Source organism: Girardinichthys multiradiatus, chromosome 20, assembly GCF_021462225.1.
Source record: "Girardinichthys multiradiatus isolate DD_20200921_A chromosome 20, DD_fGirMul_XY1, whole genome shotgun sequence".
Classification (NCBI taxonomy): domain Eukaryota; kingdom Metazoa; phylum Chordata; class Actinopteri; order Cyprinodontiformes; family Goodeidae; genus Girardinichthys; species Girardinichthys multiradiatus.
The window spans coordinates 48,283,612-48,298,090 of NC_061812.1; the positions used below are offsets into that span (position 1 = coordinate 48,283,612).

The 14,479-nt window shown below is 38.9% G+C and overlaps 1 protein-coding gene across 2 annotated transcripts in view; it reads left to right on the top strand.

The window, feature by feature from the left end:
• Positions 1–14,479, top strand: part of LOC124857578 (copine-9-like) — a 347,174-nt gene that overhangs the window by 122,554 nt on the left and 210,141 nt on the right. For both annotated transcript variants that reach the window (XM_047348904.1, XM_047348903.1), the window contains exons 5-6: positions 4,793–4,832; positions 13,757–13,759. In XM_047348904.1, the coding sequence (XP_047204860.1) occupies positions 4,793–4,832; positions 13,757–13,759 (43 nt within the window). The remainder of the gene's footprint in view (positions 1–4,792; positions 4,833–13,756; positions 13,760–14,479) is intronic.

Here is a 14,479-nt window from a genome sequence, read left to right on the forward strand (position 1 = left end):
CCACAGTGAGGCTTCAGTTCCAGTCCACTGAGCCACCAGTCTCTACTGCTCCTCTTCTTCTTAAACAACAGGATAAAGCCCACAGTGTGTATTTTCATTTGCATGATGTTCCCGCTTGTGTGTGTGTGTGTGTGTATGTGTGTATGTGAGTGAGTGAGTGAGAGTTTCAATGTGTATCACAGGTTAAAAAGATGAGAACACCTGCTTTACAAAAGTCTACAGAACATGAACACAGAAATGATTGAGTGTGTGTGTGTGTGCGCGTGTGTGTGTGTGTATGTGCAGCTCAGAAGTCTGTTCAGTAGTCTAACTTTTCACACACAGCCTTGTACATTGGTGGGTTTATTAGGCCCTGCTCGTGACCTGTTGAGGTGGACAGATTAGGGTGACGATCCTGTCTGCCGTGTACCAGATCTTGTCCTCAACTAGTTGCCAATAAAATCTGTTTCGTCCAATGATGTGCATTACTTTGACCTCAACTGCACCTGAAGACAAATAAAGGGCAAAGGACATGACTGGTTATGTTACTTATTCGAGTGTTATGAAATATTAAAATGGAAAACAGCTTACGGGGGAAATAAACTGTTCGTATATTATAAATGAAAAAGAAAATATCTCACCTTCATCCACATCTTCCATAATTCCAGGATATGGATCATTTTCGTATGTGACAACACACCATTTGCCAACAAGATCTTCTATGATGTCGTCAACTGGACACAAAGTGCCTTGATATCCAGAGTTTGAGGTTGGGGTTGGTGGTTCAGCAGATGCACATACATTTCTTGTAGGCTGTTGTTGGTGCAATGTTGGTGGACATTGGCTTGAAACAGGGGAAGATTGCTTCTCTGTTGCAGAAGCAACTGAGCACTCTATAATGGATTATGCCTGGAGTTGTACAAATCACCTGATGGATGCTGAGTGTGCCTTTGATGGTGGGCAGCTTTTCTGGTGGCAGTTGAGCACTTACTGTTGAAATCTGTTCTTCTTTCACATAAAAGAGTTTGACTTTGGGTGAGGAAGGAGTGCATCATACAGTGCTTTTGCTGTTGGTATGTCAGTATCTCTGGCTACCTGTGAATCTGCTGTTCTCTTTATGGTGGCTCCGACACCGTCAGCTGGCCCTTTGCCATGTCCAGCTTCCAGAAAACTCCAGTTCACAGCAGTAAAACCCACCTGGAAAGGAATGGTGCTGATGAAGTAAAAGGTCTTCTTGCCTCTATACTGCATGGTTGGCCCAAATGAAGAAGCATTTTTGAACTTTTGGATGGTTCCTCTCAGGAACTGAAGAACTGGTTCAAGTTCTGCCCAAATGGCAGCAGGATCATGTTTCATTGAGGGTGACAAGGCACAGAGTGTCAGAGTATTTTCTGTGGTGTACAAAGCAGCATTGTGTAGTGTTGTCTGTCTATGAGATGCTCCAAATGGACTTGCTGTACATCCTTGGAATATTTGCACTGCCAATTTTCTAATGATGAAGCTATTCTTCACATAGTCAATGTGAAGAATAGCCTCATCTTCTTTCAGAGATCTGTGCAAAGACTGTAGCTGTGTGTCTTGATGTTGGATATTGAAGAGGTGCTTGCACACCTTCTTTTTCATTTCTTTTTCAAAATCATCCAGTAGGTGCTCTGCGCTAGCCTCACATCTATGTTTTTGTCACAGTGATTGTCTCTCTTTTCCCATCCTTTTCTTTTTCATAGTTTTCTTTTTTGTGAGCCACTGGTACTACCATGTGACCCATGCTCCTGAAGTCTTTTCAATATGTGTGAGCGACTTGTTCTTGCATGAGATACATTCTCTGTACATACAAGCTTTAACCTGTGTGTCACAGCACAACTCCTCTGCCACTTTGTTCAAACTCTGTGAATTAATGATGCCAAGCTGTTTAAGCCTCTATGTTTTCATTTTGGCATTGTCATGCACTTTGCAGACACATGTCTCCCTGTCACTGATATTTGGAGCAACAATCCAAAATGGCTTTATCCTACAGAAAAGCGAATAGGATAGCATCAGATGAGGTATCTTGAGCATCAGTTTCTGATACAAATTCAGACATTCTTGTGTCAGACAGACACCTCTTTTGTTTCTTTGTTTTAAATCTTGTGATTGTTTCCTTCATCCCTGTTGATATCTGACTATTGTCATCTTGACTTAGAAATGTTTTGACAGGCCCCTTTAAAAAGAAGGTAATTATTCATATGGGACTGGCTCCCTGGTTTAATTCAGAGCTGCGTACTTTAAAGCACAATGTTAGAAAATTGGAGAGAAAATGTCACTCTACACACCTAGAGGATTCCTACTTGTTGTAAATATAGATCTGAGAATATTATTTAATATTTAATATTAATATTTTAATATTTTATCAAATAATATTTCGGTCTGTTAAGGATTGTCCTGTGAATACCAGCCCAATAAGGCGATGGTATTAGGACAGAATAGAAAGGTGTGAGACGAGCTCTGGCATTATTGAACAGCATAAACTCTGCACATATATGGAATGAATTCACACAATTTCTTAAAATACAAGAATTTATTAACAAAAATAAGTCAACTCAAAGTCAAACATATTTCAATCAACAAACTCTTTATTATGCGAAAACAATCCAACTAAACTACCAAACAGAATTAAAGAATAACGAATACTAATGGGCTATGTACAATATAAACAAGTTGATTAAGGATGATTGAAAACCATGACCAAAGGAGTGATGCAACATTACCATGCTATGTTTATGTTTGAGAACCAAGGATTATCTTGAGGAATCTGGAAATGAAGTTACGTTAGTCTTGGAACCAACTTCGGCAATAATCAGCATACCTTTAGACCACCATTCCCAATGCAAGATCAGATAAAATATTATTTTAATAAAATAATGTTTTAAATAATGATCTGCTGAATGAAACCAACCTTCTGGATGACTAATTCTCAAAGGTGTCTCATTAGCTGCCTTTATTTATTGAAATAATATTTAAAGAAATATTATTAAGGAAATGGTCAAATATTTAAGGAAATATTTTGGAAAAGAGCCAAATCTTTCTGGCGAAATGTGGCTTAATGGTGTTTCATTAGCTGTTAGCAGTTAAAGCTAAAAAAAAAGAAGCTGATAGCTTAGCACCAGAATCAAACACACACCTTTAAAATACCGTTAATAAAAGGGTTAAAATGCATAAGCGCGGACGGCGCGTTATGATCAATCTTCTGTGTTTAAATTCCCCTTCAAGTAAAGTTTGTCTTAACTTTAAAAACACACAAACACAGAACACAAAACTGAGCAAGTGTGCTGCAGATAGCCTGCTAGCACCAAGATAGCTGAGTTCAACACAAACAAAACTAAACTTCATAAAATGAAAAACGTTCAGATCACAAATCTTTCTCTGCCCAAACTCTAACCTCGTATGAACCATGCTGAGGAGTTGTCCGGGCGACGACGAAGTTTGAAGAAACATCCACTTTGAACGAAAGTTAGCTTCAGCAAAGAAGCTGCTTCTCATGAGGAAAAACATAACATCAAACTAGAATTCTGTGGACAAGGATCTACAGCAAAAGACTGGCACCAGTTTAATTTATCTGATGAATCTTGTGTCATGCAAGCAGTGAACATCAGAACACTGAAATTTTGGAAATATGGTTAGGAAATTCCCAACATCTTAACCTCATTTAGGCCCGTTGGTTTAAGCAAATGTGACAAAGAACAAATAAAAAGAATAACAAGTAGCTGATATTCATTGTCCAGATGGAGACTTTAGGATCACACAGCTCAGTAAGGAGGAGAGTCTTCTGTGTCTCAATAGCATGCTAAACCTAACTCAAAACTTAATTTAAGCATATCAAAAGTGCTACTCAAAGTGTTTGGCAGATATTAATGTATACATGAAGGCCAGTAAAACAATGCTGAACAGTGAACATAGCCTTCAGAACTACAGTGTAAAACTTTGTAGGACATTTTTCAGGAGTAATGGTAAATTGCCTGCACTTGTATAGCACTTTATCAAGTCCCCACAGACCCCAAGTTGCTTTACACTACAATCAGTCATTTACCCACTCACACCCTGACAGTGGTAAGCTACATTGTAGCCACAAACAAACAAAGCAGACTAGATCTAAGGAAAAGTCTTATTGCTGATTCTGCTCTGAATCAATAAACACCAGCTTCTTTGTCAACCTCTGCATTAAATATGTGGCTCTAAGAAGCGGAGAAGGAGAGTTTAAAAGACGTGAATAGTTCTAGTCAGAATGCAGCTGAGTTCACTACCTTCCATTGTCCTCTACATAGGCTTCAGAAAGACACAAACAAGCTAGTAGGAAGAGTTGAAAACAGATCCAGAAAGAGAGGAGGAATGTGAAGCTTGTAATATATTATTTGACATACAAGTGGAATTTTCTGGTTCAGAAATGAGCACAGTCTGTTTCAGAAAAGCCCCTGGTGGCTTATTTACAGATGAAGTCTTGGGGGAAACGGTAGCCTCAAAAAAAGGAAATGAAGTAACACTTCACAGAGAAATGTCAGACAGCACGTTGAGCTCCAGAGGGTTTTTTCTCTGCTACTTTAAATTCAGATTTAAAAACAAAATTAATTTTAAAAAACTTTTATTACCTCACTTGCGGTGTGAAACTTTTCCAAATATTTATAATCATATATCCCTGTATATTGTCTTTATTGTGTCAGTGCTGCATGTCAAGCATACAATACTTAAAAAGATGTTTAGTCTGTGTTTAAATTATTTGTTGTTGTTTGTGTCCCTGTATTAAATTATAAACCCCTGAATGTTCTGTTTTATTATACTGCAGGTACAATGTGGACATGAGGAGTTGCAACCTGTCCAAACATGTGAGTATTCAAAATGTTATTAATGGGACCACTTGGCTCAGTGGTAGAGCAGGCACACCAAATTCAGGGGCTACTGTCCCAGGTTTGATTCCCGATCGTTGGCCATTTACTGGATGTCTTTCCTCTCTCTGCCCTTGTTCCACCAGCCTAGTCTGATGGAAGGACAGCTACTACCATAACTTCATCAACATATAGTACATGTATATAAAGTCCACAAGCCCATGAGAGAAAGGAAACAGTAAATAAAGTGACATGTATATGGAAGCATAGGAACCATTGTTGCTTCAAGGTTAAGGTCATGTTTATTTATCTAGCACATTTCCAACAACTCCTGCTCTCCAAAAGGCTTTAAAAACCAAAATACAAATAAATAAATAAAGCATGGCAGTGATGCAATCAAAATATAAAAAGAGAGAAAAAAAAAACTTAAAATAAACAAAAAACAGCAACCTAAACAATAACAAATAAAGCTATTACAACAAAAATGTTTAGGTCAACTTGTGCTCAGTAGAGATGTAAAACGTTCCAGTGTCTCTGCAGATCTAATATTTAAAGGCAGACTATTCCAGAGTTTGGAACCTGCCACAGAGAAGACTGTGACCTTGAGATCTAAGTTTATACCTTGCAATGGATAACATCACTTGTGAACTTGATCTCATGGTTCCTCCTGGAGCATGCATAAATAGGAGCTCAGATAAGTAAGAAGGGGCTAGGCACCGCTATTCAAGACATGTATGACTGCATGAAGGGTGATGATCATCTCAAACAACTCTGCTCTGTTTCAGAGTGTTACGGCCCGACAGATGATTGATCTCTCATGTATATTGTCTTGTATTATATTTTTGATGTTATTTAGTTATCTTTTCTTTTTGATGTTTAAATATTTGTGATGCGCCATGAGAAAAAGTTAAATTTTAAAATGGATCCAGGAGGTAACAGGAAGCCATTTTAGAGAAGCCCACACTGGGTTTATATGCTCCTTCTGTTTCGTACCACTCTGCAGACAGGGATCTGCATTTTGGATCAACTGGAGATGATGAGTGGAAGACTAGTCCAAACCAAAGTACAGAAAGAAGCACTAGTCCAATCTGCAAGGAAACAAAAGATGAATAATTAAGACGTTATCGCTTTACCTCAGCTAGCCGTCTCAGATGGAAAAAGCTGCACTTAGCTGCCGACACAGTTTAAAGGAACCATCAAGGTACACCCCAAGGTTGTTAACATTTGTCTTGCAATAAGAGGATATAAGGCCCAGAACACTGTAACCTTCTAAATAACAGAGTGGCCAAAAATGACAATTTCTGTTTTGGTTTAATAAAAATGGGATCTACTGCTTAACATCTTCCAGGCAACACAATTCAATTCAAAAATACTTTATTAATCCCAAAGGGAAATTAAATGTTGTTGTAGCTCATTGTGAGGGTTTCCTCAAAGAGCCGTTGTAGATGCTGATGGCTGTGGGTAGGAAGGATCTCCTGTAGCGCTCCGTCTTACAGCAGATCTGAAGAAGCCTCTGACTGAAGACACTCTGTTGTTGTAGGACAGTCTCATGAAGAGGATGCTCAGGGTTCTCCATAATGTTCTTCATTTTATGAAGAATCCATCTTTCCACAAAGATCTCCAGTGGTTCCAGAGGAGTCCCCAGAACAAAACCAGCCTTTTTATCAGCTTGTTGAGCTTTTTTAAGTCCCTGGCTCTGATGCTGCTTCCCCAGCAGATGATGGCAGAAGAGATCACACTTTCCACAACAGACTTAAAAAAGATATGCAGCATCTTGCTGCAAACACTAAAGGACCTAAGCTTCCTCAAGAAGTACAGTCTGCTCTGTCCCTTCTTGTAGATGGCTTCACAGTTGCATCTCCACTCTAGTCTGTTGTCCAGGTGAACACCGAGGTATTTATACTCCTCCACCACCTCCACTTCTTCTCCCATGATAGAAATAGTTTTTGACTTATTCGTGTTTCTCTTAAAATCTAGAATCATCTCCTTTGTTTTAGTCACGTTCAAAATGAGATGATTGTTTCCATACCATGCCACAAAGCGGTCCACCACCTTCCTGTACTCAGCTTCTTGTCCTTCTCTGATCCACCCCACGACTGCAGAATCATCCGAGTATTTCTGCAGATGACAGGAGTCTGTCTTGTACTGGAAGTCTGAGGTGTACAGAGTGAAAAGGAATGGTGAGAGTATAGTCCCCTGTGGTGCTCCTGTGCTGCTGACTACCTGGTTAGACACATAACCCTTCAGTCTCACAAACTGTGGTCTGTTTGTCAGGTAGTTTGTGATCCAGGAGATTGTTGAGGCCTCCACCTGAGTCTTCTGGAGTTTCTGACAAAGCAAATCAGGTTGGATTGTATTAAATGCACTGGAGAAATCAAAGAACATGATCCTCACAGTGCTGCTGGCTTTGTCCAGATGACAGTGGGTTTGTTGAAGCAGGTGTATGATGGCATCTTCAACTCCAACTCCACAATAACACAATAACAGCTCAAATAAGTCTGTCCCTGCTGGTTAAGCCAAGTGAATATTCAAGTCATCTGCAAAGCAGTGAAATAAAATGTATTACAGAAAAAATAGACCTTCAGGTGCAATATATGCAGTGCAAATTAGGCTGGATCCAAAACTGAGTTTTCAGTACGCCATAACTAAAAGGGACTGTGGGGGCCCATGTTCAGGCAAAATGTTCTTCCTGATGAAACCCCCCCCCAAAAAAACCCAATGAATAACCAATCATTTCAGGCCAACATAGGATTTTAGCCTCGATTGAAGGATATCATGGTTGACGGTGTTGAAGGCTGCTATAAGGTCCAACAACAAGAGGGCAGCAGGGCCACCAGAGTCCAGAGTTGACAGAAGATAATTAAAAACTCTTAAAAGTGCAGTCTTGGTGCTGTGTAGTGATTTAAAACCAGATTGTAACTTTTCAGAGATCTCATTAGATTATAGTGGAACTACAACTGTAAATAGGCCACTTGCTCTAAAACCTTTGAAAGAAAGGGTTGCTTCAAACCAGTCTGTAATTTGGGTCCAGATTGTGTTTTTAAAGCAAAAGCTGAACTATAGCCTGGTATAATGGAACATAGCCTATAACAAGGGAAGTATAAATTCATCTCTGGACAAAGGTCTAATGTCTAAAAGATTTTTAGGCAGACATGTAAAAAAGACAATCTGATGGGCAATGAGTTTATTTCAAGGAATAAACTTAGATAATTCTATCAAGCAAACAGTCACAAACTGCTCCAAGACAGCTGAGCACACAGGAGAAACACTGGGGTCTGAGGCATAGGACCTAATGGCTGAAACTTTGCTGGTAAAAGTCTCAGAAAGTCATCTCACGTACTCAGTGAAAGTACAGCACCAACATTATCACATGGATTATTATTACGATTAAAAACATGAAAAAATATCTTTGGCCTGTAGCTATTTGTGGATGAGAGGGTTTGACATAAACATAAGTCTTTGCATCTTTACAGCCTCTTGGTTAACAGAGAGACACTCCCTTAGTATCTTTAAAGGAATCCTTTTTCCATCTCCTCTCGCTTAAGTCTATTTAACCATGGCTCTGACAATGGCTTACAGCGCACGGTTCTGAGCAGGGTTCTGAGTCCAAGATATCAGTAGGTGGAAATAAAAAGATTAGAAAAGTCATCCATGCTTTCACAGCTTAAGTTAATTATCCCAGAATTAAGATGTAACAGAAAATCGAGGCACTATTGAAGCATTAGAACTCTTATTTTAGGTGGTTATGGTTTCCTATTCTTATTCATTTTATAATTCATCAAATCTGAATAAATTAAAGCATAATTTCTATTATAAGATTTATTTTTTAAATCTCAATTTACCACATAAAACATCGACTAGTAGCGGGGTCCCCATCAGGCACAATCTTCATTTTTTTTTTCCCGAGAGAGAAAGAATGGCATCAAACCTTGAGAAAGAAAAGAGCGAGTGAGCAGAGAAAAGTGACTTCGTACTGGGAAAGAGAATCATCCGAGAACCTCATCCCCCTTCTCACATCTTCTGCTCTCCATCCTCCTCTTCCTCATCGCACCTTTTCGAAGTGAGTTTGTAATTGCAAATACCCAGCCTGAAGAGGAGAGGTGAATTGGGTCACTTCACTCCATCCCACTGAGACCAGAGGAGATCAGAGGATGAGCAGGCTAGCAGTAACTCCAAGCCACCACAGTCTCCTTCACCGATTCCAATTTCACAGGAAGAAGATTAAATTGATAGTTGGATCTCATCCACTTGTCAATACAGTGAAAACTGCAATACTTCATTTATTCAAAAATAACCTGTTTGAAATTTGTCAGAGAAACCTACTGGTGTAAAACGTGACACCGTAGCCAACAACAACATCAGTGCCTGGAGGTACTGGAAGAGGAATATTACCAACTCTACTTTAATCACATCATGGGACGACTTCATACTCCGCACCTCACTCCCGCTATTCAGAATCTGCTGACACAACGGCGCATACGAGCGGAGGATCTCCATGTGAAAACCATAGCAGAGACGCTTTTAACTGAAAACGCCAAATGGAATTTGCACCGCTATTCAAGACATGTATGACTGCATGAAGGGTGATGATCATCTCAAACAATTCTGCTCTCTTTCAGAATGTTACGGCCTGACAGAGAATTGATCTCTCATGAATATTCTCTTGTATTATATTTTTTATGTTATTTAGTTATCTTTTCTGAAAGTGATGTTTAAATATTTGCCATGAGGAAAGTAGGAACAAGTTGGCAGAGGGCAAACGGAAAAAAAGAGGAAAAACCATCCATTTCTAAGAAAAGAGTGATTTTCGTTTTATTGCAAAATGTGCAAGTTGAAGTTGCACATTGCACATGTTTAAACTCAGCCTGTTTTCAGTGTAAAACCCAGCAGGCCTGCATCTGCATATCAGGAAGGGAAAACCCACAGCTCATTTATATAGTGGCTTTGTTTGGCTCCGTGCTGGCTTTTGTTATGAGTGTCGGCCAATAAGCTGCGTGGTTGATGTAAGCACATGGCTACTTAAAGCAGCTGATATTTGAAAAAGAATGTGTTTCTTCAAGATGGACCAAGTTGAACTCATGGCCCAAGAACTAAACCACGGCTGGTACAGTGCTTCGCAGTGGGAGTACATGTTCATCAGCACTGATGGCAACGCCGTTCTCTCTTTAAATTCTGAATCAGAAGGAGATGAAGCGGAAGAAATAGATGATAGCGACTGCATAACTTTGGAGAACATTCTTAGTTTTCAGCTGACATTAATCCAAGACGAGGATGAGCTTTGGACTGACGGCAGAGGAGCCAGAATGGAAGATATCAGAACCTATTGCCATCACAACATTTGAGGAAGAAAGAGACAGCAAAATGGAGAAGATTCGCAATTTTGACTGTAAATGCTACGGGACAAGAATGGAGAATTCTTCACTTAGGACACAATCCTTTAGCCGCAGACTTTTGCTTAGATAGAAAAACTTTTTATCCAATTTGAATAAAAAGCTAACTCCGACTGCACTGTTCAATTGTTAGGATTAATTGGAATGTATGTACCTGACTGTTGTGAAGTGCCTTGAGACAACATGTGTTGTGAATTGGCCCTATATAAATAAAACTGAATTGAATTGAATTGAATTAAATTAAATTGAGGTCTGCAGGAATACCTTTCAGTTTCTCACGGGGTGAGTTTGACAACTTTTTTGAGAATCAAATTGAAAACAAATCATGTATTTTTAGCGAAGTGGACACGTTACCTGACCAGTCAAATATTAAAAGCTGAGAAAAATATTTCCTTTGTTTCCCCTGTTCAGAAACCTATTCAAAAGGTGTAAACTATTGGCCCATAGCTCTGTTCAAACCTGCTTTCTGTTCAGACTCACACGTTGATCACCAACCCTCAAACCGCTGTCTTTTGCCCCACCTATTGAGTGACTGATTGCTGCAACCTGGAAGACTGGTTGGATTTCTTTGTATTTTAAAATAGCCCATGAAACACTTTATTTGAAAATTTACTTTAAAAAAACAAAAAGAGCAATTAAAAGGAGCAGGAATAACAATGTTAACGTGAATTTGAGAACAAGCTGCAGTCATGATGCAATTTGCAGACACAAATAACATGCAGAAATAAAAAAAACAAAAACAAACTGAAACAGTTGACATTTCTCAATTTTGTAAATATCAATTGTTTTAAGTTGAGTTTTTTACTTAGTTTTTATTGTGTGTGTGTTACCGTTAAATTTGGTATTGTAATATTTTGGACAGTTGAACATTGTTTATTAAATGTCACGAAGTGACATTTTTGGACTCTGTTTGTGGCTTTGTGTTTGTTTACCTTTTGCTTAGATTTTTCTATTTTGGTTTTTGTATCATGTTTTCTTTTCTCCCACTTCCGACTCCTAGTGTTTACTTCTTAAGTTCTTTTATGGTTGTTTTCTTATTACTTTGTATGGTTCATTATCATTATTATTGTAATTATCATAGTTCTTGGTCTTCCCTGGATTCTCTAGTTTTATTTCTCTTTAGTATCTTTGTGTTTTATTGTGTTCTATTATTTGTTCCTTTGCATTCTTCTTGTTTACTAGTTTATTTCCAGTTAATTCAGTCAGTGTGGTTAGGTTTGTTTACTTTTGTATTCAGGTTTTATTTATGGGTTCTTTGTTTGTTCTTAGGTTGTTATTGTTGTTCCTATGTTCCCTCTAGTTCTGTGTTTACTCTAGTCGTGATTATTCTAGTTTTCTTATTCCTCATTTGATTATTTATCTTTGTCTATAGGTTTGCTTGGTCTGTGTTTCTGTTTTTTATTAGTTACTGTGCCCATCCTCAGCCTTTGTATTTGTTTCACCTGTTCCTTCTGCTTCCCTGCCTCCTTGTCACACCTGTTCCCTGTTTTCTCTGATTGTTTGTCATACCCCGTTCTCAACCCACGTATTCGTGCTGAGTTTTTTCCATGTGCCTGCAGAACCTCTTGTAAGTTTTTGGATCAGGACTTTGTTTGTATCTGCAGTGCCTTGTTTGGTTTCTTTTGAAAACCTCTGGAAATACAGCTAAAACCTTTTACAACATGCTGCTGCCCCGCTCTTGTCTGCACTTTGGTCGGCCCTCAAACCACACCGTGACATTAAATGCAAACATTTATTGTAATGCAGCGCTGAAAATGATCTTTACATTGAAAAATAGTGCTGTGAGTTCAATGACAGTGTACTCAGTTGCATTTGAGCTTCTGTTGACAAACATTGTTGGGGGAGGTGTTGCAGCAAGCTATACAAAGTTATTCACATTAACAGCTTTTGTTACCACCCAACTTCCAGGGTGATTCAAACGAAACTTTGAAGCCTGTTTTCTCCTCAAGTACTGTGTGCCAACATTCAAATGGCCATATCTTCAGTTTTTTTTTATTTCCACAAATTTGACATTATTGGAAAACTTAGACTTCACTCTTTCTGGATCTGTAAATAACTGAAAATGACCCTGGGTAGACTTGTTCCTGGTTTTACCATGGCCTGTCACATTTCGTTTCAATTTTCAGGACTAATAAATTCTTTTAGAATAGAATAAACTAGTCTTTATTGTCATTTTATTTGGAGTACAAAGAAATTGAGGGTGCTCACTCTGGGCTACCATTAGTTTATTAGTTAGTTTAGTTAGTTATTCTAAAAAGAAAGTCAACTTTATTTTTTACTATTATTGTCAATAAAGTTTTCTTGCTAGCTTCTTTAAAAAGTACTTGTTTTTTTAAAATAATTTTTGGCATTTTATTTTTGATTGAATGTGAATTATTAAATTAATTCTTTTCTTGAATGTTTAAATTAGTAAATATAATTTTTTACCTATATTAATCTTCTTTGTATGTTTGATTATGAAATTCAATTCAATTCAGTTTTTATTTATATAACGCCAATTCACAACACATGTCGTCTCAAGGCACTTCACAAAGGGTTTGGAATGGTGTGGGGTTGTTGGGGAGGTTAGAATAAACTACTGAGTGTTAGACCATTCTAAAATGGCCAAACTCTATGTGTTGGGGTACTAAGTAAAATAATAAACTGACAATGTTTGTCAATGTAGAGCCCACTGGTGGCCATTGTTATACTAAAAACCACAAGGATTGGGGGTACCTCTCTCTGTCAGACTGATTATAACCACTGGAAAAGAGAAGGGGTCGCACAGGTAGCAGAAATGGAGGGTGTGTTCGCACCTCAACCATAACTGAGCCAGTTTAGGCTAAATCTGACTCCCCCTTACTCCATCCAACAGGGAGGGAGGAGAGTATTGTTGCCTGTTGCATTGTGTGAAAGGTGGGTAACTTTAAAATGAGCTAAGTCAATTCAATTGAATCATATAGATTTCAAGTCAGGCACATGCATTCCAATTAATGCTAATTATTGAACAGTGCAGTCAGATTCAGTTATTTATTCAAACTGGATACAAAGTTTTTCTATCTAAGGAAACCCAGCAGATTGCGTCGAGTCAGTGACCCGCAGCAGTCACTCCTCCCGGATGAGCATATAGTGGCAGTGGACAGTCACTAGCGTTTGCAACAATCCCTCATACTGAGCATGCATGTAGCAACAATGAAGAGGAAAAACTCCCTTTTAACAGGAAGAAACCTCCACCTAAACCAGGCTCAGTGTGAGCGGGCATTTGCCACGACCGACTGGGGGTTTGAGAGAACAGAGCAGAGAAGGAGAAAGAACACAGAAGCAGAACACAGCAGCACTGGTCCAGGAGTACTTTCTATGGGAAGGAAGAGTAAATGTTAATGGATGTAGCTCCTTTAGTCGTTTCATCTAGAAAGAAAGAACAGATAAACTCTGAGCCAGTTTTCATGGTTAGAGTATGAAAGAGAGCACATAGTTAGTCACAGTAAAAGCTCAGTCAGTTGGAGAGAGACAGGGTTAAACACTGAAAGACAGGGCCATGTGTATCATCAGTAGAAGGTGAGCATTAAGTTGTTGCCAGCAGAAGCTTTGACGGTGCCCCCCCTCCATGAAGCTGTCACAGGTAGACACAGTCAGGCCAGGTGTAGCTTCTAGGAAGAGAAAAGAGAGAGAACATAAAGTTAAAAGCTGAAATAACAGCAAATAATGCAAAATTGGAGAGTAGTATGAGAATGTAGCGAAGAGAGTGAAAGTGATCATTATGTCCGCCAGCAGCCTAAGCCTATAGCAGCATAACTACAGAGATAGCTCAGGATAACCTAAGCCACTCTAACTATAAGCTTTATCAAAAAGGAAAGTTTTAAGCCTAGCCTTAAAAGTAGACAGGGTGTTTGCCTAAGGGACTAAAACTGGGAGCTGGTTCCACAGGAGAGGAGCCTGATAACTGAAGGATCTGCCTCCCATTCTACTTCTAGAGTCTCTAGGAACCACCAGTAAACCTGCAGTCTGAGAATGAAGTTGTTGTAGAAAAAATAGTTTTTACCAAGACAGAGACCAATGATTGTCACTCAGAATCAGCTTTATTTTAATCTTGGAAGAGAGAAGGATTTTTTACAGCATTGGAGATGCGCTCAGTAGTGCTGCCAAATCGTTCTGACTAGACAAAGCAAAGGTTCTCCTTATAAGCTACAACAGTTTTCAAGGTAACACTCATGAGACCTGTTGTCCTAGACATAATCTTAACAGTGTGGCATACATATCATCTCACACAGCTGCAAG